This window comes from Orycteropus afer, unplaced genomic scaffold (assembly GCF_000298275.1).
Source record: "Orycteropus afer afer isolate SDZICR_OR568_19922 unplaced genomic scaffold, OryAfe1.0 scaffold00062, whole genome shotgun sequence".
Taxonomy (NCBI): Eukaryota; Metazoa; Chordata; class Mammalia; order Tubulidentata; family Orycteropodidae; genus Orycteropus; species Orycteropus afer.
Window position 1 is genome coordinate 7,069,508 of NW_006921649.1, and position 24,804 is coordinate 7,094,311.

General features: G+C 42.3%; 1 protein-coding gene across 1 annotated transcript in view; it reads right to left on the reverse strand.

Annotated features, from left to right (window-relative positions):
* The window catches only part of SLIT3 (slit guidance ligand 3), a 953,284-nt gene that overhangs the window by 261,176 nt on the left and 667,304 nt on the right, over window positions 1–24,804 (reverse strand). Inside the window, exon 5 of the mRNA XM_007939744.2 lies at window positions 6,471–6,542. Coding sequence (XP_007937935.1) covers window positions 6,471–6,542 — 72 coding nt within the window. The remainder of the gene's footprint in view (window positions 1–6,470; window positions 6,543–24,804) is intronic.

Sequence of the window (24,804 nt, forward strand, 5' to 3'; positions counted from 1 at the left end):
TTTGTTTTTTCCTGTCTGTCTACCCACCTGATTACTCATTGCCCCACTCTCAGAACCTCTCTCTCTCCTTCTATCTCTGTGGGTCTCTACATATTTCTCATTCTGTATCCTTCTTTCTCTCTGTGTGCCTATAGCTCTCTCTGTCTCTGTCCCTCTCTTCTGTATGTCTCTATGTCTGTCTCTCTCTCCTTTTCTTGCTGTGCCTTTTCTAGTGCTTGCATATGGATGTGTTGAATGTTGGTCTATTTACAAGCCAGTCTCTCTAAGTGTCTGTTTCTCCAGATCCATTTGTCCATCTAACTGCCTGACTGCCTTTATGTACAATGCCTTTCTTTCACCCTTGCAAGACCAGACATTAAAACCAGCTGGATCTTTCAGTAAATGTATAGAGGGGCATCCCCAGCTAATTGCTTTCTCTTTTCTGGAGAAGCAGGAAGTGATTAGGGGCTTCCTTCCACTGCCTGAGGGGCAGGGCACCAAGTCTCTTAGGCGTGAGTATTTCACTGGTGCCTCTCCAGTCCCACAGGGCTCAAACAGCCATGTCCTTTCTCTTTGCTCCAAATGAAAGTGGCACACTTGCCTGTTTGCTTAGGACGGTTGGGCTCTCCTTGGTTGCTGTTTCCTTCTTTCTGTTGCTAGCATGGCTGAATGGGGAGGAATCAGGGTCTATCATAATGTTGATGCGTAGGTGGTTCAAACTTACCCTGAGGTGCCTTGAAAGACAGGCCCAGTGATTTGCTTCAGAAAGGTCACAGCCTTGAACACCCTATGGAGCACAGTCTGCACCCATGAGTCAGAACAGCATTGATGGCAACTAACAACATGGTGTAGTGGATAAGGCATCTGGCTGCTAGCCAGAAGGTCAGTGGTTCAAAGCCACCAGCTACTCTGCAGGAGGAAGATGGAGCAATCTACTTCTGAAAAGATTTATAGCCTTGGAAGCCCAACGGGGGTTGCTATGAGTCAGAATTGACTTGATGGCAGTGAGGTTTTTTTTTTTTTTTTTTTTTTAACAACAACACAGCCCAAAAGGTGGTGGTTTCTGTTACTAAGTGGGCAGTGATGATTCATTGGTAGAATTTTGGACCTCTGTGTGGGAGATCTTGGTTTGATTTGCAGTCAATGTATCTCAGTGCAGCCACCACCCATATGTCAGTGAGTGGAAGTTTACATGCCGCTATAACACTGAACAGGTTTCAGCAGAGCTTCCAGATTAAGAGGGACTACAAACAAAGGCTTGGTGATCTACTTTTGAAAAGCAGTCCATGAAAATCGTATGGATCACAATGGTCTGATCCCTTTGTACATGGTGATGCCATGAGTTAGGGGCCAACTGATAGCAGCTAACAACAACAACAATAACAATATCTGTTACTCAGGGGAAGCTTAGTTCTAATTTGTTCTGCTGACTTTGACCAAATTACACATTAATTGAGACTTAATTTTGTCAACTGATAAATTCAATTAGCAGAGACTATTCTTTCTTGAGGAGCTCTGGTAACAAAGTGCCTAAGGCACTTGACTGCGAACCAGAAGGCTGGAGGTTCAAACCCACCAGCCACTCCTCAGAAGGAAGGTTGGGCAATCTACTTCAGTAGAGATACTGCCTTGGAAACCCAAGGAGGGGTCACCATGAGTCAGGTCCGACTCCACGGCACATAACAACAATAACAACATTCTTTCTTGAAAAAATGTCAGGACAAGCAAAGAAAACTCATGTCAAAACTATAAAATTGTAAATAAAATAGATCATCTTTGATTTTTTTTTCCTTAATGATGCATATGGTGTCATGGATAGATCCAAGCAGTTGTCATTTCACATATCATCTAGTTTTAAGCTTGATACTTCAATAATTTATCTTATAATCCTATTTTGCTCAAGGTAATCATGGAATAGTGTTAAATTCTTTGAACTCACACAAAATGATAGAGGAGGCTGGGGGTTGGGGGCTGATTCTTGGACATTTTAATGACAGGGATCTGAGTTCCTGAGATTTACAATTTGTTGTTCATCATTCACAAAGTAGACAACTCACATGTGGGAAATTAAGGTTGGTTAGCAGGAGGAGTGTTTTCTTAACAGGTTATATACAACTTAATTTCTGCAAAGTGTCTCCTATTTTAAATGCACCAATGCATATGTAAATGTACAAATTTAATTATCACTTCTACCTCAATGCTTCTGTTCCCTGAATTTGCTCCTGAGAACCAGTCTTGTATCTCCAATTACCCATAGGCCATTTTCTCATAAGGCTATACGATGATGTAGTTTAGCTCTCTTTTAATAAAGCAAAGGAAAATGAGGCCAAGAGACAAGTGTGAAGTGTGACTTAACAAAAGTCATTCAAGCAGCAGGAACAAGACAAAGAGTCATATTCAACAACTTCTTAAGAAAGAGAAGATGCTTTGTCTTCACTGTGCATGGAAGACTTGCTCTCACATCACACTCAACATGGCCACAAGCCAATTCATGAACTTCCAAACCTTTCTTTTCCTCTTGGGCATTCTATCTCTATAGAGAAAGGAAGTAGAGCTCACAGGTCTATGTATTTCATTATCATGCCTGTGAACTGGAATGTAGTAGGAGTTCAAAAACCTTCTTGATTGATGCATAGATGAACACGAGTATTGACATCGTTCTCTGTATCATCTGAGCTCATCATTTTTCATTTCTCTTCCCCTGGTCTCTAAGAATTCATTGATTCCCATGTTCTGATGATGTTTTTCTCATGTAGCTTCATACTTTGGACTTCTCCTTTCAGCTCTGACTGTTCTCCCTAAAGTGCTAGCCCCTGATCTTTCATGTTATACTGCAGACTCATTGTACTGCCTCTAACCTCTCCTTCCTCCACTTCCTCCCGTATGTTGTTCTAGGTTTCTCTTCCAGAATACATGATGTCACCATGACCATTCCCTGGTCAGAAACCATCCACATTCCCAGGAGCTGCATCCAAAGTCCATACTCTTTGCAATCAAGGTCTACACAACCTGGCCTCCAGCTCTCTTTCTTACCTTATCACCCACTATTCTGCCTCACAGCCCCTCCATTCCTATGAGACATCTCTGCTTCTGTTTCTGGAAGCACAGCTTATATAATTTTGCCTCCACAATTTGCACACACTCTTTGCCTTGTTTATGCTGTGTCTTCTAATCATCACTCAGGCCCAGCTAATGTCTTTACAATTATAACAACAACAAATAAATACAGCAGCAGCAATAGCTAGAACTTTCTAAATATCAACCATTTGTCAAGCATAGTACTAAGACTATTTACATGATTATTTTATTAATCTTCACAAAAACCCTAGAAGGTAAATACAATTATTATTCTTATTGTATAAGGGAGGAAACCTAGGCTCAGAGGTGTCAAGTGATCCTCCTCAGGTCAAAGGCTCAATACGTAAAGAAAATAGAATTCACACATCATCTATGAAACTTCCAAAGCTGTATTTTTACCTGAGGCTATACTGCCTAATGGAGCTCTGGTAGCATAGTGCCTAAGGCATTTGACCGCTAACCAGAAGGCTGGCAGTTCAAACCCACCAGCCACTACTTGGAAGGATGACTGAGCAATCTGCTACTGTAGAGAAATTGCCTTGGAAACCCAAGGAGGGGTTTCTAAGAGTCAGATTCAACTCCATGGCAGTGAGTATGTTTTTTTTTTTTTTTATATACTGCCTAACAGTGCTTTTTCCCCCTAACTCTGAAAGTCCATTACGATGTGTAGTCAGTCATTCATTTGCCACCTTTCATGTGGATTCTGACATGACTGAACATTTTCTTATTTGCACTTTTTTTTTTTGTTTTATTTTGTCCTCATTACACTATAAGCCACCTCAGAACATGAATTGTACTTTTGGGCCTTGTAGGTTCTGCCCAACAAATACATGGTGATAGAACTGATTAAAAGTGCAAGTAATCAACCCCCCCCCCTTTAGTTCTGTTGTTTAATTCTTCTCTTATGCAGTGAGTTTATACCCCTCCTCCTCAATCCTGAGAGTGAACAGAGAGAAGATCCTGGCTGATTTCAGACTGCTGATGAATGCGTATCTGCATGGCCCAGAGAAGGTGGGCCTGATGGTAGTTCCCAGAGTGACTTAGATGTCTGTGCTCTTGAAACTTTTCTCTCCTGAAGCCATTGTGTGGTTAGAACAATTGCAGGAAAACGGCAAACGAAACAGAACCCCAAAACATCTCAGCAACTACTGATGACCACTGTGGGATTTTGTCACTTTCTTGAGAATCAAAAAATGTAGTTGGTAAGTATAAAACCCTGCTTGTACATTAAGAAGCCCTGGTGGTGCAGTGGTTGAAGAGTCCAGTTTGAACATCAGCTGCTCCACAGGGGAAAGATGTGGCAGTCTGCTTCTGTAAAAATTTATAGCCTTGGAAACCCTATGGGACAGTTCTACTCTATTCTATAGGGTCACTAAGAGTCGGAATTGACTTTACAGCAATGTGTTTGGGTTTTCATTGGGTGTATACACCTTATATACTCTGAGCGGTGCAAATGGTTAAGTGCTCAGCTAATAATGGGTTGGCAGTTAAAACCTTCTCAGAGGTTCTTTGGAAGAAAGGCAGTGATCTGCTTTGTAAAGACCACAGCCACGACTCTGCAGACATGGGGTCACTCACTGTGAATCGGTATCAACTGGTGTGGGTTTTGGTTGGTTTATACATCATCATAATGAGTTCTTTTGGCCAACTGACCCATTTAAAATTAGAGCCATAAGATCTAACACATGTATAACTTTATAGCATACATAAAATTAGTCATTTATGAGTTAATCATTGTCCCTCTCTGGGCCTCAATTTTCTCATTGCTGAACTGTAGGGGTTTAGAGGCCCTCTAAATTCCCCTCTTGACCTGATATTCTGTGATGCTAATTAATACAATCTGTTGGTTTTTGTTCACGTGCACATTCTTGAGTTTCTGGAAGCCAAAGAACAAAATGCTATAAAAGCACTCTGAAATGTTAAAAGTGCTACTGGAGGGCGAGAGGTTATCTGCCATTATGTATTTAGTGGTTTTGAAGGTTTGGTTTTCCCGCATCTCATTTTCACAGGGGGATATACAGAGTCAGCAAGTCTACACCTGTCCTGCAAAGGAACTCACATACATTCTTTGCCTCTTCATTTGCCCTCTCGCCTTCCCCTCCTCTCCAGTGAACACTCCCTGAGGAAGCAGTAGACAGCTCTCTTATCTAACAGCCCTTGCAAAGTTCTCCCTGCCTCCTCGTTTCCTTCCTTCCCCCTCAGATGCCTCTGCCCTCTCGTGGGCCTTGCGTGTTAAACAACAAAAGCTTTCCTCTGGAGGCCTCAGCAATGGGGGAGGCAGATAACCTACATCTGGACACCATCACCGGCTTCCTTTTGGGATGTCAGTAAATGAAAATCCCTGCATTCATTATAGGGAAAGTGACAGAGTAGTTTTAAGAAAAGCTTCCTCCAAGACTTCTCAAACTGAATTTGAGCCTGGGGAGACCAGTGGGCAGAAAAGCTTGCTCAGGCAAACCAGACCTTCTTCGTGTCCCTCTCCAAACACATTTTCTGAGCACATGGACAGCAGTTGTTTGGGGAGAACATTCAGGAGAAGCACTCCTCATAAAGATAAGGATAAGGTACAAACATGGAGGCTAGGTGGGAAATGATGGTCTGACAAGTTCAAAATGGTAGTGTGGATCTTTGTGGTGAAGGAACAGTTAGTTCTACATCTCAAGGATGGTGATGGTTATATCAATCTACAAGTCTGACAAAATGGCATAGAAATACACACACAGAGAGAGACACACAGACGAGTGCGTGTAACACTGGTAAAAATCTAAAGAATAAGTCTGTGGATTGCACCAATGTCAATTTTGATATTGTCAGTTTTGATATTACACTATAGCTATGCAAAACGTTACTATTGGGAAAGACTGGTGAAAGGGTACCTCTCTATATTATTATTATGTAAATTCAATATATACTTATTTCAAAATAAAACTTTACAAAACAAAACATCCACCTAGTGCAGTGGATCTATGTCTTCCCAGGATGTCCCAAACTAGGATCATATTACTAATATCAATACACCAGGCACTATTTTTTAAAAAACATTTACTCAATTGCACACAATGCTCCACAAGGTTAGAATCCCCATTTTATAGAAGAAAACTGGCATTTGGAGAAGTGGAGTGGCACCTAGGGCCATAGAACTACTGTGGGGACAGGCTCTGACCCAGGTCTGTGACTCCAATGCTTACTTTCTGGGACAAATAACCAGGGAAGAAGAGGACTCTGTCAAGCTGCTGTGGCATCCAAGGTGTGTTCCCTGGAAACCACTTGAGCACATCCCTCAATCTGTGTCCTAGGCGCCTGGACAGCAGCGTTGTAAAGTACAATGATGCCCCATCCTCCTCCCACCCCCATTCTGGCCAGAGAGCTTGAATTAGTCACATCTGTAGAGAAACAACAAAAACATCACTTACAGGTTCTTCACGTCAGTGATGCCGCGGAACGCCTTCCTGGGGATGCCCTGGATCTGGTTTTCACTCAGGTCTCTAAACAAGGAGAGAAGAGGCACACCACGTTAAGGACCCAGGCCTGGCTCGATCTGCATCTCATTAAGATAACAAAACCCCTTGGAGGCTTCCTCCCTGGTCGGGAGGGTTTGAGGATTGTTTAGTCTCAGGCCCGGGGCTGCTACAAGCATTCACATTGTTCCCGAGTGATGGCCTTTGCAGAAATGGTTACCAGGCGGGGAGTAGCTCCCCTCCCAGGCGGGCTCTGTGGGTGGTCTCGCACCTCCAGGCCACGAGCCAAGATGCTGGGTTATTTGTTGCACACACTGCACCCAGTGCTCTGTTTTGCCACCTCCCAGAGATGACCCCGTCCCCTCCCCCATGGCTTTCCTCCCCCACTGCAGGGTCAACACCACTCAATCTCCCATCTCCCACAGCTGCTCAAGACTCTCTCTGCCTTTGTCATCTGGGATGGGAACTGAGCCTGGCCTTTCTGATGGGGAGGTGACTGCCTCAGCTGGGGGTGGGGGGTGGCTCTTGGATCTTCTTAGTGACAGGCATGATGAATTTAAATTACATTTCCATAGACGCATCCAAAATAGGGGTCCCACTGGCCCCTCGTTTAGCATTAAGCAGCTTTGACATGTGGCTTTTTAGGAGGGTAAGGACAGTTGTGGTCTTGCAGCTGGCTGAAATGTAAGTCTTGTTCTCATCCCAGGTCCTCTTTAACCACCCTCAAAGCCTCAAGCTCCTTCCCTAAGACCTATGCAAGTTTTGTTTTGCTTTGCAAGACTCAACACATGAACTTTTTTCACTCAGAAGGGCTCTCAGTGAGGAATCAGCTGTAAAGACCCATCATGCCTCTGGAGCATACAAAGCACCCCAGGCCTCACCCAGACTCTGCTGCACAGCCTAAGGCTGTGGAAGGTTTGAGTGGAGGGCGGTGGGAGGAGGGAGCATACGGAGACATGGGCATAGTCAGCTCTCACCTCCAAATGGAAGACCTGCTAGGCTTTATTTCTCCCCTTCAAAAGAGAAATATCTTTACGCTATCTTCTGCTGATAAAAGATGTATTTTGCGGGGGGCGGGGAAACTCTTAGCTACTAAAGTTAAAATTAAAAACAAACAAACCAACAAAAAACACCAACAAAAGAATTACTCGGAGATCACCACTCTTACTAATTAGGATAAATATATCTATATCCTAACTGTACAGTTAAAGACATGGACAGATGTCCTCAATATAGTAAGTGACAGAATAGGTTATAACAGACTGTATACTGTGAAGTCATACTGGTTAAATTTATATAAATTTATATTACTTCATAGTATACAGTCTGTTATAACCTATTGCTTCACTTAGTATATTGAGGATATCTGTCTATGTCTTTAGCTGCACATCTATGACAACATTTTAAGTAGCTGTATGTCATCCAATTGCACAGATGGGCTATACAATTGCAAATTGTTGGGCATTTATTTATTTGCTGTTTAAAGAAACACTGTGGTGAATTTCCCTGCCCATGCATTTTTGGGGAATTGTCCAACTATGTCCTTGAAACAAAGTTGTATAAGTAGAACTTGCTGGATTACAAGATAAATACACATCTTTAGAGGCTGAATTGTCCTGCAGACAGGTTGTACCAATGGACACTGATTTTCCAAACGCACCTAATCCAAAACTATTGTTGCTGTTGTTATGTGCCGTCAAGTCGGCCCCGACTCATAGCGACCCCTCCTTGGGTTTCCGAGGCAGTATCACTACGGAAGGAGGAGTTGCTGGTGGGTTTGAACTGCCAGCCTTCTGATTAGCAATCATGTGCTTTAGCTACTATGCTACCAGAGCTCCTAATCCAAAACTATAGATAAACCCAAATATATTTGGGAGGAAAGGTCAGACAACCATCTTCCACTAAAACCAAATCAAAACCAAACTTACTGCCGTGGAGTCAGATCCAACTCATAGCGACCCCTCCTTGGGTTTCCGAGGCGGCATCACTACAAAAGAAGATTGCCCAACCTTCCTTCCGAGGACTGGCTGGTGGGTTTGAATGACCAGCCTTCTGGTTAGCAGTCAAATGCCTCAGGCACTATGCTACCAGAGCTCCCTCCCACTAAAACCTGGACATTTAAAATTAACTTTTTGTAGGGGAACAGGAGGAAATAGAAAATAGAAGGGAGGTATCAGTTTTTCTGCTCTCACATATACTTGGGGATTGCCTGGGGACACTCTCAGGCATTTTAGGCACCAAAGCAAGGCTTAGAGATGGGGGGCAGTTATGAAAACTAGTGACCTCTGGGGCTGAATAACAGGACACTCCCCATCTGAAACCCATTTTCCTCTGCCTACAAAGATGTAAGTACATTTAGATTTACAATGGGCCCAATGCAGCCTTCCCGGCTGGACCTGATTCAATGAGCAGGGCTCCAGCCTGGAGTCGGGCGCTGCACAAAGGCCCACGATGACAGCAGAGGTCAGGCGGTGTCACCAAGGCCACACCGCTGCTCTCCATCAGCCTCCAGGAGAAGGGGGGCCCTGGTCCTGTCACCTGACTAATTCAATTTCTACCAGGCATCTGGGCTACACCCGAGGCTCTGGCAGCCACTTACTATGGGCCCAGTCTTTCCTGCCAAGTGCAGGGTGCCTTTAGGCCACCAAGCCACCATGGTTCAACAACTCTCACAGGGTGGGCTGCTGTCTTTGACTACTCTGAAAGTGGAGGTGCAGCCACATTTCTGGTGAATGGCTGATGACCAAAATCAAGAGCAGGGGGAGCAAAAAGGAAAGAGGTTTAGAATGATTAGTTGTAACCATGGCAGAGAAGCTAGAAGAGGGACACACATTTCTGTGATGCATTAACTGTTGGAGTATAAGGCATCCCCAAACATACTAGAAAAGATAACTATTGTCAGAGGCTCTGGTTTGCATATGGTGAAATGAAGAGAGGAGGGTGATAAGTGAACATTGTTATTTAAGAACAACAATCTGGTAGTGATGCTGGGAGACCTTCAACAAAGGCAAGCACATAGACAAAATCCTGCCCTTCAGTGGGGCTGCTACTCTTTGGTCTTCTCTTCACCATTTTCTTTCTGTAAACATACCCAGCCTTACTCCTAGTTCAGGAGTCCCTGGGTGGAGCCCATGGTTAAGTGTTTGGCTACTAACTGGAAGGTTAGAAGTTTGAACCCACCCAGAGGCACCTCGGAAGAAAGGTCTGGCGATCTACTTCCAAAAGGTCAGTCACTGAAAACCCCATTGTGATGGTTATGTTTGTATGTCAACTTGGCTAGGCCTGGTTGAGTGGTTGGGTAGCTGGATGTAGTATTCCCCATGATAAGAATGGTAATCAACTCTATGGTGGTATCTACTGGGAGCAGCTGAGTAGCTGCCTTTGGGCATGTGGCGTGCGTCCTGTATATAAGGAGAAGCTTTGAGAATAGTCTCTAGCCTATCTCATGCTTGGACTCCACATGTAGCCATGTCGTTGCTTAGCAGCCTGCTATGCTCTGCCGACCTTGGGACTTACAATGGACTTAAGTCAATGGCCTGCTGTGTGGTAACATTGGGACTTTGCCTTTTTACTTGTCAACCTTGGGGTTTCTCAGCCTCAGCAGCCAGCAGCTGTGTGAGTGAAGAAAAGCCTCTAGCTCCAGTGGCCGGGAGCAGGAGGCAGAGCTGGACCCCAAGGTTGAGAGGTTTTCACCCAGCCCCTAGAGCCTGGTACTTTGAACTTGGACTTAAAGCCTCCAAATTGTAAGAATAAACTCCTGTTTGTTAAGGCCATCCCATTTGTGGTATATTTCCCGTCAGAGTGGCACCAGGTAACCAGAACACCCATGGAGCATGATTCTCCTCTGACACACAGGGTTGCCGTGGATCAGTGCAGACTTGATATTTTTTTTGTTGTTGTTGTTTATGATCTCAGTATAAAGTAATACTTTCTTTCCACTCCCTACCATTGTTCTTTGCCTGTCCCAAATGAGCAAAAGAGTAGATGGTAGGGAATTTATTTGCTCCCCAGGACAATCTGCTTATAAATTTTATTAATTTTATTTTCCATTGAGTCTCTCTTCTCCAGCTAACAATACGGCCACCATCCATCTGCAGGATTGTATATTGATTTCATAAATACCTCCAGTGGGCTGACAAAGTGACAGCTTTAATGGTGTTACTGATGGGGCGTGGAGGAGGGTTCAGGGCTGGGTGCTTCATTTTCGGTAACTGTCCCTTCACAATTATTGCAGGGCCTTTGTGAGGGTCCCTAATAGTGTGTTTATCTCAGCAGGATGCCAGAGCATGGAGCTATTGTTAAGTACTATCCTTGAGAAAGACAAGAGCTTCCGTTTTCAGCTGACACTTAAATAAAAATAACAAAATCTATCCGTAATGCCCAAGAGCCTAGTTTGGGCCAATTGTTTGTTCGGGCTTTAGTGCCTCACACTTCATGAGGGACGTAGCTCACAGTGAGGAGGGTGGAAATGCTCAGAAGTGACCGGAGAAAGGGATCCTTTTCCAACATTAGACGAAAGGTATGAAGTTGGAGTAGGGTGGAAGATATGCTGGGATTCTGTAAGGAAATAAAGATGGAGGGGTGGCAAGCCTAACTCAGTTGAGAAGTGGAGCTAGGGATTGGGATGACTTTTTAAATAATTAGGGCTCTGGAAGAAAAGGAGAACTGCATTAGCTAAAGTGCATTTTTCAGCTTCCGGAAAATGATTAACTGACTGATTATTCCATCCAAAAACACAAGACCAAAGGGGACTTATTAAGGAGACAGTAAGTCAAATAGGAGTTGGCAAGAACCAATATATCCCCCTTACACCCAGCTCCCCCACCCTTTTTAATTTACTAAAATGCTTTGGACACAGATTAACTTTCTTCACAAATTTATTATTGCTTCATCTACCTTGAAACGGGAAGTGCAGACACTTTGATAAATGGATTGAAAGGTTGTCTAGTTCCAGGGAGGCTTTTGAAATGTTTCCTGCAGCTTTCACTGTAGTCGGGCAGGCTTTGTTCTTAGAGCAACCGTGGGTGATAGTCCCCACCTTCACCCTACCCCTGCCACCTCTACGCAGGCCACATTACAAGGAGCAGAAAATGGTCTCCTCTTGGTTCCAGTGGAGACAGTGCACTTGTCTTGGTCACATTCAATGCTATCACGAAGTCCTGTGTAAAAGGGCAGTTTGTGGGGATTTGCTCTGAGGTGCTAATCCAAGTTATTCCAAAGCTATGGAATGGACTAGGAAACTCCCTGAAACTTGTGGTATTCTTGTTTCTGAAATGAGTGGAGCCATTTATTAGCTGTATGAACATGCATACTGCTGACTGCTTCATGCTCAGTTTCTGCATCTTTACAGTGGGGCTATTCCTGACTTCATATGTATGACACATATGAAGCACTTAGCACAGTACCCGGAACAAGCATTCAATGAATGGCTGCCTTTATTTCTTGTACTTTTCCCCACTTATCCCTGAGTTTATCTCCTTGAAAAAGTCCTTTAGCATGATCCCCAGGAAATATGCATTCAACTCTGCACTAAATGAGATGCACAAATTTTGCTAATACTCTTTCCATCAAATGAGGGAAAGATTAGAGTTTTTCCACTAATTTTTGTCTAGACAAGAGTATCAATATTTAATTCTAGATTCTTTTGGGTGAAATAAACCAAAACCAAACTCACTGCCGTCAAGTCGATTGAGACTCATAGTGACCCCTCCTTGGACTTCCGAAGCAGTATTACTACGGAAGTAGATTGTCCAACCTTCCTTACAAGGAGCGGCTGGTGGGTTTGAACCACCAGCCTTCTGGTTAGCAGTCAAATGCCTCAGGAAAAAGGTCTGTCTTAGGTTGGGCTCTCTCAGAAGCAGTAAGCCAAGGAGTCAGTGGTAGGTGACTGATTAAGAAAGTGATCCCCAGAGAGACCATTGAGGGATGAGAAAGCAGGATGGGGAAGATGAAAAAGAGCTAATCAAGTCAACAGCTGAGAGTCTCCAAGCAAGGGAGCTGGGCCTTTGTAACCCTGTATCAGGCAGTCTTTGGTTAGGGACCACCCAAGAGAAATGTAAACATCCAGGTTCTCCCTGTTCTCCATAGAGTGGATGAGATGACCACAGCAACCCCAAAGCAAACGGCTGAAGAGGTTCCCAACTATGAGCCTTTAGCTGCAAAGAGCAAAGGAGCAAGAGAAAGGCTCTCATACCAGTAAATGGGGCCTAAGGGGATCCAATCCAAAGCTTTCATAAGAGTGCTTCAAGGACCTTTATCCTGAAGAAGGATGTTCTCAGAAGATTAAAAAAGCATCTTCTGAAAGATGACACACTGAGGGTCAAGTATCAGGAGGTCACCAACCAGGTCCCATCGATTCATGGTGACCCCATGTGTGTAGGGAAGAACTATACTCTGTGGTTTTTCCAATGGCAGATTTTTCAGAAGCAGATTGCCAGGCCCTGTGGATGGACTGAAACCTCTAATCTTTTTGTTAGCAGCCCAGTTCATTAACTGTTTGCACTACCCAGGGACTCCTGAGAGGCCACAGAAGAAGCTAACTGAACAAGGAAAACTGGAACAATCCAACCTGGTACTCCATGAAGCTGACACTTCTTTGTCTTCCTCTATGAGTGGGCCCTTGCAATGAGAATGATCATGGTGCCTTCTCAGTAACATTGAAAAAAAAGGAAAAAAAAAATCCACCAACTCTTGATTTGCTAAACTAAAATAAGGGTGATCTAAAATGCATTTAGGAGCTCTGGTAGCATAGTGCCTAAGGCACCTGACTGCTAACCAGAGGGCTGGCAGTTCAAACCCACCAGCCATTCCTTGGAAGGAAGGTTGGGCAATCCTACTTCCGTAGTGATACTGTCTCGGAAACCCAAGGAGGGGTCGCTATGAATTGGGGCCGACTCGATGGCAAATAACAACATAACAACAACAAAATGCATTTACAGAACCATAACTGGATTTGTGATCAAAAATAATTTTGATTTCCTTTGGCCTGAGTATATATTAAAATTACTTCCACATTTCCTGCCTAAGGAAGAAACCAGTCCATTGGTGTGTTAGGTATCAATCAAAACTCATTTAGATGAGATCCGGGACACGAATATGAGTATCCACGCCCATGTTCACTGCAGCACTCTTTATGATACAAAGAGATGGAAACAACCTACGTGCCCATCAAGGATGAATGGATAACCAAACTATGGTACATATACACAATCGAATACTATGCAACATTAAAGAATAAAAGAATCAGTGAATTACCTCATAACATGGATGAACTTGGAGGACATTATATTGAGTGAAATAAGTCAATCACAGAAGGACAAATATTGTATGAGTCCATTTTTGTAAAAAGTCAAGGAAAGGTTTACACAAGGAAGGAAATTTTCTTTATTGGTTACCAGGATGGGAGCAGAAGGGAAGAGAGGGAAAATAGATGGATAGTTAAGAGAGAGTTTGATATGGGTGAAGGGGAAAGCAATATAAAAAAGCATGTGACCAACACAATATCACCAGGGAAAAGGAAGACACAGAGAGGTGCTTAAGAGATACAGACAATGAAGGCAAATACTACTGCATCCACAGTAGTGCACAGTCAGTAACAGCAGACAATCTAGGGATGGATACACAGGTATACAGGTATAGAAAGGCAAATGGGAATATACTAACAACCACACATAGGTTAGGTAGATGATATTCCTACAAATGTATTTGAATGTGCTATAGACATGTCCATATGCAGTTTAAACATATAGGAGGTAAACTTAGGATAAATTCTTAGCCACAAATAAGCACCTTGAGGGAGTGGGTCACTGGGCCTGCAGGCTGGGGGGTATGATTGCAGGGGACATCAAGATCAATTGGCACAATGTGGTATACAAAAATATTAGTGAGTAGCAACTGGGGTCTTAAAAGCTTGAGTGTGGCCATCTAAGTGGCAATCACAGGTCTCTCCTCATCCATAGCAAAGTAGAGAGAAGAAAATCAAAGATGCATGGAAACAATTAGTCTAAAGGACTACATGACCCTGAGACCAGAGAACTGGATGGTGCCTGGCTACCAATGCCAAGCACCCAGAAAGAGATAAAAATTGGAGATTCTATATAGAGTGGGAAAAATATGTGGAACAAAATTCAAAATCATAAAAAAGACCAGGCTTACTGGCCTGATGTAGACTGGTGAGACCCCCCAAGACTATGATTCTGAGTCACCCTTTGGGCCTGGAATTGAACTCACTCCTGTGGCTTAATTCTCAGCCAAATAATAGAGAGGGACTTCCGGTAAGATGGAGGAATAGGCAGACAAGGGACACAGACCCTCTTCAACAAAGAAAAGAAAAACCAATTGACAGAGATACAGAAGATAATCCTGGAGCCCTGAGCTTTGAAAGGAACCATACAGAAGTGGATTAGGCACCAACTAGTGGAAAAACCTGAATGAAAACAGCAAGTACAGACATAGTCGGAGCTGTGGACTATCAGCTACTCTGATGGAACCAACAGCCTGAATATTTTCAAGTGGTGTTGGGACCTAAAGATCAGCCCTGGTCACCAAGGCCTGCAGGGATAGCTGCGCTGGTGGCCTATGACTAGGAAGGGAAATAGCAAGGAGGTAGACAACCTGAGCTATTGACTTTCTGCTGTCTGGAGGGTGCAGCTATTTTGATTATTTATACACGGCAGCCATTTTGGATATTTAAAGTGACCAAGGGCGCAGCAATTTTGCATGATTACAAGTAGCAACCATTTTAGATTTTAAAGTGATAACATTCTCATTCAGATTCCAATGACTTAAGAATAAGCTCATTTTGCCAGGGTTGGCAGGGACATACAGGAGGCTGACAACAGGAAAGGAGACAGGTGGTGAGTATATAAGGGCTGTAAACTAGTGAATAGAGGAGCACAGCACAGTACCTTCCTTGCATAGATAACATACAAACAAAACAAAGAAAACTAAAATGTGAGCAAGTCACTCCAACATATAATCACCAATTAAATATAAATACAAAAATGTCACAATGCCTCGGAGGCAACAGAGCATCACAGTCCACACAAAGTAGCAAGATAAAGCAGGAGAAACAAGAGACCAGGATACAGACTCAAAACACATCCCTGAGGAAGAAGCAGCATTGGAACTCCCTGATAAGGAATTCAAAAGAATTATATTTAGGTATCTTCAAAGAATTGAGAGACAGATCAAGGAAAACACAGACAAAACCTTAGAAGAATTTTAGAAGAAAATACAAGAACAAAATGACAAAATAAATGAAAAGTTAGAACTGATTCTAAATCTACAGATAGAAATCCAGAAGATTAATACTAAATTGTCAGAAATAGATAGCACATTGGAAGGGCAAAGGAGTAGAATTCATGCAATGGAAGACAGAATTAACAAGATGGAAGACAAATACCTGAATACATCTTAGGAAAGGGATCAATCAGAAAAAAAATCAAAACAAAATGAAGGAAGCCTAAGGTTCATGTGGGATACCATCAAAATGAATAACCTATGTGTCATTGGAATTCCAGAACAGGAAGAGAAAAATAAAATAAAACCACTGAGAAAATTGTCCAAGATTTGCTGGAGGAGAACTTCCCTGATATGATGAAAGAATGGATATATCCATTCAGGAAGTCCAATGAACCCCAAACAGGATAGACCCCAAAAGAAAATCACCAAGACATACCATAATCAAACTCAACAAAACCAAAGACAAAGAAAGAATCATGAGAGCAGCATGGGGAAAACCAAAAGTTACCTACAAGGGGCAACCAATAAGACTAAGCTTGGATTTCTTGGCAGAAACCATGCAGGTGAGAAGACAATGGGATGGTATGTATAAAACCCTGAAAGAGAAAAATGTTCAACCAAGAATTATGTACCCAGCAAAACTGTCCCTCAAATATGATGGTGAAATTAGGACATTTCCAAATAAGCAGAAATTAAGGGAATTTGTTCAAACCAGACCAACCTTGCAAGATATGCTAAAAGGAGCCCTTTGGACAGAGAAGCAACAACAGCCAACAACAACTGACCATTAACACACATGATGATATAACCCAGAAACCAACCCAGCTATTGAAGTATCCAAAGTAAATAAGCCTACAAAATTGTAAACAGGAAACCAGAGACATCAACTAACAAATGAGGACAACTACACACCAAAAAGAGGGAAAAAACTGTGTCATTACAGAACTTCTAGATGGTAGGGATGTCAAGACAACTACAAGATAGAACTGACTGTTCTAAACTTGGGAAGAAAACTATAAATCAAAGGGTAACCTCAAAGAAAAATAATGAACCTGCACATCAAATTAAAAAAGAGGACCTGCACAAATATTTAGCAAATACTAAAACAATAGCAACAAAGGAAGTGATAACACTATTCATAAACAAAAGGAGCTCAGCATAGAAAATAATAGCACATAACAAAAATGACAGCAACAAATTCATATTTGCTGATAATTACCTATCTGGCAAGAGACTTATCTCTAAGATTTATAGAAAATTCCAACACCTCAACAGCAAAGGAATTAACAATCCAATTGAAAAATGGGCAGAAGACATGAATAGACACTTCACCAAGGAGGATATTCAGGTTCCCAGGTAATACATGAAGAGATGCTCACAATCATTGGCCATCAGAGAGATGCAAATCAAAACAACAATGAGATACTGTCTCACCCCGGCACTGAAGGCAAGGCTCAATGAAACAGAAAATAACAAATGCTCATAGGGATGTGGAGAGATTGGGACTCTCATACACTGCTGGTGGGACTCTGCAGTGATACAACCACTGTGGAAAGCAATATGGCAATTCCTTAGAAAGCTGGAGTTGGAGATACCATTTGACCCAGCAATACCATTACTAGGTATATATCCTAGAGAGGTGAGAGCCAGGACAGGAACAGATATATGCACACTCATGTTCATCGCAGCACTATTTACAATAGCAAAAAGATGGAAACAACCCACGTGTCCATCAGCAGAAGAGTGGATGACCAAACTATGGTACATACACATACTGGAATGCTATGCAGCACTAAAGAATTATGTAGAGTCTGCAAAACACCGCATAATATCGATGAACTTGGAGGACGTTATGCTGAGTGAAATAAGTCAATCACAGAAGAACAAATACAGTATTAGTTCATTGTTGTGAAGGGTCAAGGAAAGGTTTATATATGGAGGGAAACTTTCTTTGTTGGTTGCCAGGGACAGGAGGGGAGGGGAGGGAACACAGAAAAAAAAAAAAAGGCACTGACCCATGTCATGTTAGTTTTGTGTATTTCACTGTACATACATTATATTTCAATAAAATGCATTTAAAAAAAAAAAACCCACAATAGACAGGGCTACAAGCTAAACACCTATACCGGGGAAATGCACTCCTTAGAACAATCAACCATGGCAGATCAGAAGGGCAGCATTTGCATAGGGAGAAAGGTAGGGAGGTAGGAACGCATAGGCAAGAAGGACATAGGGAAGGGGTAACCACAGGGAGGAAGTGGGAGGTGATACGTCACACTGCAGGGAATGTAACCAGTATCAAAAAACAAAATGTGGATGAAATGTTGAATGTAAAATGAATCTGTTTTGTAAAATTTCACCCAAATCACAATAAAAAGTTTTTTAAAAAATTCAGTTTACTGTGAAAAAAAAAACCCAAATATATATCTACATAATTGTAAACAATATATATTAAATATAAAGAAAAAAGAATAATTAAAAAAGCAAATGAGTGTGTGGGGGGAAACACCTCATTCAGAGACTTTTAACTTTCTGATGGGTTATTGGAGCCTTGATAGTGCAAGTAGTTAAGTGTTTGACTGCTAACCGTCTGGTAGGTGGTTTGAACCCACCAGCAGCCCCATGGGAGAAAGATGTGACAGTCTGCTTTCATAAAGATTTACAGCCTAGAAAACCCTACTCTATCCTGAAGGGTCACTATGAGTCAGAATTGACTCGGCAATGATGGGGTTTTTGGTTTGGATGGGTAAGCCATGAATTTAAAATTTATTGACTGTTAACCAGAAAGCTGGTGGTTCAAACCCACCAGGCACTCCTTGGAAGGAAGGTTGGACAATCTACTTCCATAGTGATACTGCCTCAGAAACCCAAGGAGGGGTCGCTATGACTCAGGTCTGACTTGACGGCACATAACAACAACAACAATTCTAAAGCTGACTATCACGTCTCTGTCAGTTTGTCAAAATGTTTGTCATACAGTGCTGGAAGCTATACCACTGCTACTTTGAATACCAGCAGGGTCACCCATGGTGTACAGGCATCAGCATAAGTCACAGACTAAGACAGGCTAGGAAGACAGGCTTAGCAATCTACTTCTGAAAATGAAAATGTGATGGATTGCAACAGAACATTGCCCAACTGGCTTGATATGGACAAAGCATCAGGAGGGAGCTGAAGGAAGACATCATGTCTGACGAAACAGAGAGCCAGCAAGGGTGAGTGAGCCCCTTAGTGAGATGGACAGACACAACAGCCACAGTAATGGACTTGAACATGCCAGTGATCATGAGGAGGTGCAGGACCAGGCAAGAGTTCGTTCTACTGCACATAAGGTCATCAGGAGTAATAGTCGACTCAATGGCTGCTATCTGCCTGTCTTCATCCATGCAAAGCTGCATCCTGCACCCAATTCCTAATACATAATAATCCTGTGTCACATTACTCTGCTCCAGGAACTAAAGAGAATGACATGATTGTTTTGTTTACCTTCATTTTATACGGTATGAGGGACACACATGCAGGAAAAATTGTTCCCTGGGGATCTTACAATGTGAACTTCATGGTGGATTTATCTTAATAGGTAAATCTCTTCTGTAGGCAATTTATCTTAATAAGCAAGATTATATGTTTGAAGTTGGGTCACAGTCAAAACCAAATGAGTGCCAAGCATATGTCCCAGCTAAGAAGCCCTGGTGTCTCCAGCTGGGTATCTAGTCAATGGCATCTTTTGTCCACGGAGGATTACAACAGAGTCACTGAAACATTTCCTGAAAGACCTGCCATGTATCTCAGGGATCCAGAGAATCAAAGTATCAACGGGGGACAAAAAAAAAAAAAAAAATTCCCACTGCTCCAGTTGTGTTTCTGAATATTTCAACAGGAGTTTACATTGCCTGCTCCCTTGATGTTAAAAAGTTACTGAATGAAAAATATCAATAAGAGCTCTTTTCCTCTCCTTCTCTGACAAGCTCATTAGAAAAGCCCAAAGCCATACCATTCTTATGTTTAATACTGGCTGATTAAATGTCAGCTCAGATTCTTATTTCACCTAACAAAAAGGCCTTGAACACCTACAAAGTGCTGCACTGTACTGAGATACATACAAAAGTGAATAGATCCAACTTCCTGTCCTCAAGGAGCTTACATTTACCCTGTATACAAACAAACAGATACCTTTACACATACACAGGCAATATCTTTTTGTTGATGTTAGCTGCTGTGGGTCAGTCTCAACTCATGGTCATTGCAGAACAAAACGCTGACTGGTCCTGTATATCCTCATGATCTATTGCGGACCAGATCATATGATCCATGAGGTTTTTGTTAACTATTTTTGGGATTGCCAAGCCTTTCTTCCTAGTGCATCTTAGTCTGGAAGCTCCATTAAAACCAGCTTGGCATCACAGCAACTTGGCAAGAATGAGTGGTGGCTGAACATGAGGGGCACTGGCCAGGAATTGAACCACACACAACGGGAGAATTCTAGCACTGAACCACCACTGCCTGTGTAATATCTAACCCATTGCCATCGAGTTGATTCTGACTCATAGTGACCCTGTAGGACAGAGTAGAACTGGCCCATAGGGTTTCCAAGGATATAAATCTTTGCAGAAGCAGACTTTCACCTGCAGAGTGGCTGTTGTTGTTGTTATATGCCATCGAGTCGGACCCGAGTCATAGAGACCCCTCCTTGGGTTTCCGAGGCAATGGAAGTAGATTGCCCAACCTTCCTTCTGAGGAGTGGCTGGTGGGTTTGAACGGCCAGCCTTCTGGTTAGCAGTCAAGTGCAGAGTGGCTGGTGGGTTCAAACCACCAACCTTTTTATTATTAGCTGAATGCCTTAACCAGTATACCACCAGAGCTCCTTATGTAACACATCTAGATACCTAAAAAATTAAGAGCAGTGGTTTCGTGATTTTTTCCTTTTCATCAAGAAGCTCTAAACTCACACTGCAGATAGCTCCCAGCCCTGAGGACTAGATTTTACAGTTTTGTTTTACTCGGGCATTTCCGAAGCAGTTTCTCTATGGAAGTAGATTGCCCAATATTCCATCAGAGGAGTGGCTGGTGGGTTTGAACTGCCAGCCTTTTGGTTAGCAGTCAAATATCTTAGGGACTACACCAACAGAGCACATGTTGTTGTTGTTAGGTGCCGTCGAGTTATTGCCAACTCATAGCGACCCTATGCACAGCAGAATGAAACACCACCGGTCCTGAGCCAGCTCCATGATTCTTGCTATACTTGAGCCCATTGCCAGTGCAACCATATCAATCCATCTTGTTGAGGACCTTCTCCTCTTTCATCGACCCTCCACCTTACCAAACATGACATCCTTCTCCAGGGAATGGTCCTTTCTGACAAGATGACCAAAGCGTGTGAGATGTCTGGCCATTCTCGTCTCCAAGAAGCATTCTGGCTGCACTTCTTCCAGGACAGACCTGTTAGGTCTTTTAGCAGTCCACGGTACTTTCAGCATTCTTCACCAACACCACAGCTCAAAAGCATAAATTCTTCTTTGGTTTTCCTTATTCATTGTCCAGCTCTCACATCTCACCACATCATATGAGGTGATTGAAAATACCATGGCTTGTGCCAGGTGCACCTTAGTCCTTAAGGAGACATCTCTGCTTTTTGGCACTTGAAAGAGGTCCTTTGCAGCCAATTTGCCCAGTGCTATATGTCATCTGATGTCCTGACTACTGCTTCCATTGGCGTTGATTATAGAACCAAGTAATGTGAAGTCTTTGACAACTTCAATCTTTTCTCCATTTATCACAATGTTGCTTATGGGTCCAGTTGTGAGGATTTTTGTTTTCTTTATATTGAGATATAATCCATACTGCAGACTGTAGTCAATCTTCATTAGTAAATTCTTCAAGCCATCTTCACTTTGAGCAAGCAAAGCTGTGTTGTCAGCATATCACAGGTTGTTAATGATTCTTCCTCCAATCTTGATCCCACATTCTTCTTCATGTAGTCCAGCTTCTTAGATTATTTGCTCAGCATACAGATTGAGTAAGTATGGTGAAAGGATACAACCCTGACACACTCCTTCTTGATTTTAAACCATGTAGTGTTCCCTTTTTCTGTTTGAATGACAGCCTCCTGGTCTATATACAAGTTCCTCATGAGTACAATTAAGTGTTCTGGAATTCCCATTCTTCTCAATGTTATCCACAATGTTATGATCCACACAATCAAATGCTTTTGTATAATCAATAAAACACAAGTAAACATCTTTCTGGTATTCTTTGCTTTGAGCCAAGATCCATCTGACATCAGCAATGATATCCCTCATTTCACGTCCTCATATATATATACTTATACACATACATATACATATATATACGTGTGTGTGTCTGTGTGTGTGTATTCAGGGAAAAATGTAAAGATCCTAATCTGAATCACTGATACTTGGGAGATGGCAGGCTTGTTTCATCAGGTACCTTTGTTTATTTATTTCAAAGTTGACAGTTTGATAAAAATCTAGACAGTATGAAGATGGCATTAAGAGTGGACATGCTATACTGCAACTCTTCTCATGGTTACCCGATGAGAGTGTTCTTATGGTGTCTTGAAAAAAATTTGTGGGTTTCTACTGATACTTTTTTTTTTTTATTATTATTTAGGTATGATAGTGATATTGTGGTTCTGTTTCTTTTTGTAAGTCTTTATCTTTTAGATCTGGCATTTAAGGATGAAGTGATAATATCTGGGTTTTGCTTTACAATAATGTAGAAGAGAGTAAAGCGGGAGGGGGATTGATGAAACAAGATTGATAATGATTTGATAATTATTAGAGGTGGATGATGGGTGCAAAGGGGGTCCATTTATAATATGTGCTTTGCCTTTAAATATGTGTGCAATTTTACATAATAAAAATATTTCAAAATACAGATTCCTAGGACCCACTCAGAAACCCTGGATATGTGTCTTGGAATAAATTTTGAACAAATTGAGAACCATGGGTAGAATGACTAGTGCATCAGATTAGGTGCCCAGTTTACATTCCTATTCTGCTACTTATGGGCTGTGTGTCTTTAAGAATAGCAGTTCAGTTTTCTGAGCCTCAATTTGTACTTCTATGAAATTGGGATAAGCATCACAGATAATAGACAAGCAAGTGCTTTCTGAACTCTAATGTAGTATATAGATGCAAATTACTGTCTTCATTTTATTAGCATCAATTTGACTAATACAGTATCTTATTATCTTTAAGTTTCTAGTGAGGTTTTAGGGAAACTCTTGGATGCAAGATGCTAAAGTTTCCTGTGTCTCAGATGTCAAGACTGCTGGTGTTGGGCAAAATACCTATAGAATAGGTAGAGGAGTTGAAGAAAGTTGAAGACGAGTGCCAAAATCTAATCTGTGTTTTAGAAAGTTACCCAATAGCCCAGTTGAGTAGCTGACCTAGAAGAAGTAAGTGTCTCATGGAAGGTTCCACCCTCAGCTGGCCCTGAGATCTCAGAGATATGGCAGAAGTAGACCAAGTATCTTGCTCCCTGGATTCTCTCAGACCTGCAGAGAAAACTGGTTGACTGGTATCAGAGTGCTCAAGGGGGAGAGGCTTCACAGATGAGTGGTTTCCCACAGTTTTCTAGGAGCCTGTAATCTAGGAGACACATCACTCGTGGGCAGATGATGAGCAGCCAGGCTGAGATACAGATCTGTAGCTGTGACCCAGGAGAAAAGTCTGGTTTGCAAGCAAAACAGAGCTAAGGATCACTCTGAGGGTTGAAAAGTCTGAGGAGGGCCAAGGCTGCCTGTGCTTCCTCTTGGGGAACTTTCTGATCAAAGGGAAAAAGGAAAAGAGGCTGTTAGGTTGTAAGCTGATACAAAAGACTGCAAATGGAGTTTGGGTTTATGGGTTGCTCTATGACTGGCTGAAGTCCCTGGGTGGTATGGGTACAAGTGGTTAAAGAGCTCAGCTGCTAATTGAAAAGTCAGAGATTTGAATCTATCCAGGGGTGCCTCAAGAGAAAAGCCTGGCAATGGACTTCTGGAAAATCAGCCACTGAAAACCCTAAGGAGCACAGTTCTGCTCTGACACACATGGGCTCTCCATGAGTTGGAACTGACTCAATGACAATGGGTGGTTATGATTAGTTAGCAATGGGAGGCCCTCTTTTGTATCTTCCTAGGTAGATGTTGTATGGCTCACAAATGTAAATGCTTTAGGGCTATGCAGGCTGTAGGTGGACAGCAGGAGAAGTGAGGGGTAGGCTGAAGGAATGCGGGGTCCATTTAACTTAAATTTAAAATACTGAAGTGAAATAGTCCTTTGGTCTGACAAACTAACCACTTCAGTCTTGGGCTGAATTTGATCTGCAGGCACAGGTGAGTGACTGGTGAGGGCATGGAGGCCCTCACCTCTTCAGGAGAGATCTGCTGATTCTTAGAATAATGCTGTTCCACAGAAATATAATGTGAGCCATGTGTGCAATTTTAAATATATTAGTCACTATAAAAATGTAGAAACAAACAGAAATTAGCTTTAAAAATGTATTTTTATTTAACCCAATATATCCAAAATATTGTCATTTCAATGTGTAATCAACATAAAAATTTATTAATGAGATATTTTACACTCTTTTCATACCAAGTTTTCAAGATCTGGTGGTGTGCATCTGACATACATCTCAGTTTGGACTGGCCATATTCCAAGTGTCCAATAGCCACCCATGGCTACTGACTACTGTATTGGACAGTGCAGATCTAGAATAAGGGCTTGCATAATGCTGTAGCTATGTGCCCTCTCATTGCCAAGAGAAGGAAAATGTCTTAATATGTTGGCACTAATCTAAAGGAATCGAATGCAGGACTGATTTGAGGGTTTGGCTATACCAGTTGGAAATGCAGAGGGGCACAAATAAAAACTGAAATGTCTACATACAGGGAAGCAAGTGATAGTTTGACATATTCCAGTCATTCCACTATCCCTCCTAGAACTTTCTTCTAATCCCAGGAGTTAATCAGGGTCTTCCAAAACCACCACTCTTTTAGGGCTGGCAAGATTAACCAATGCTTCCAGTCCAAACAGAAGAT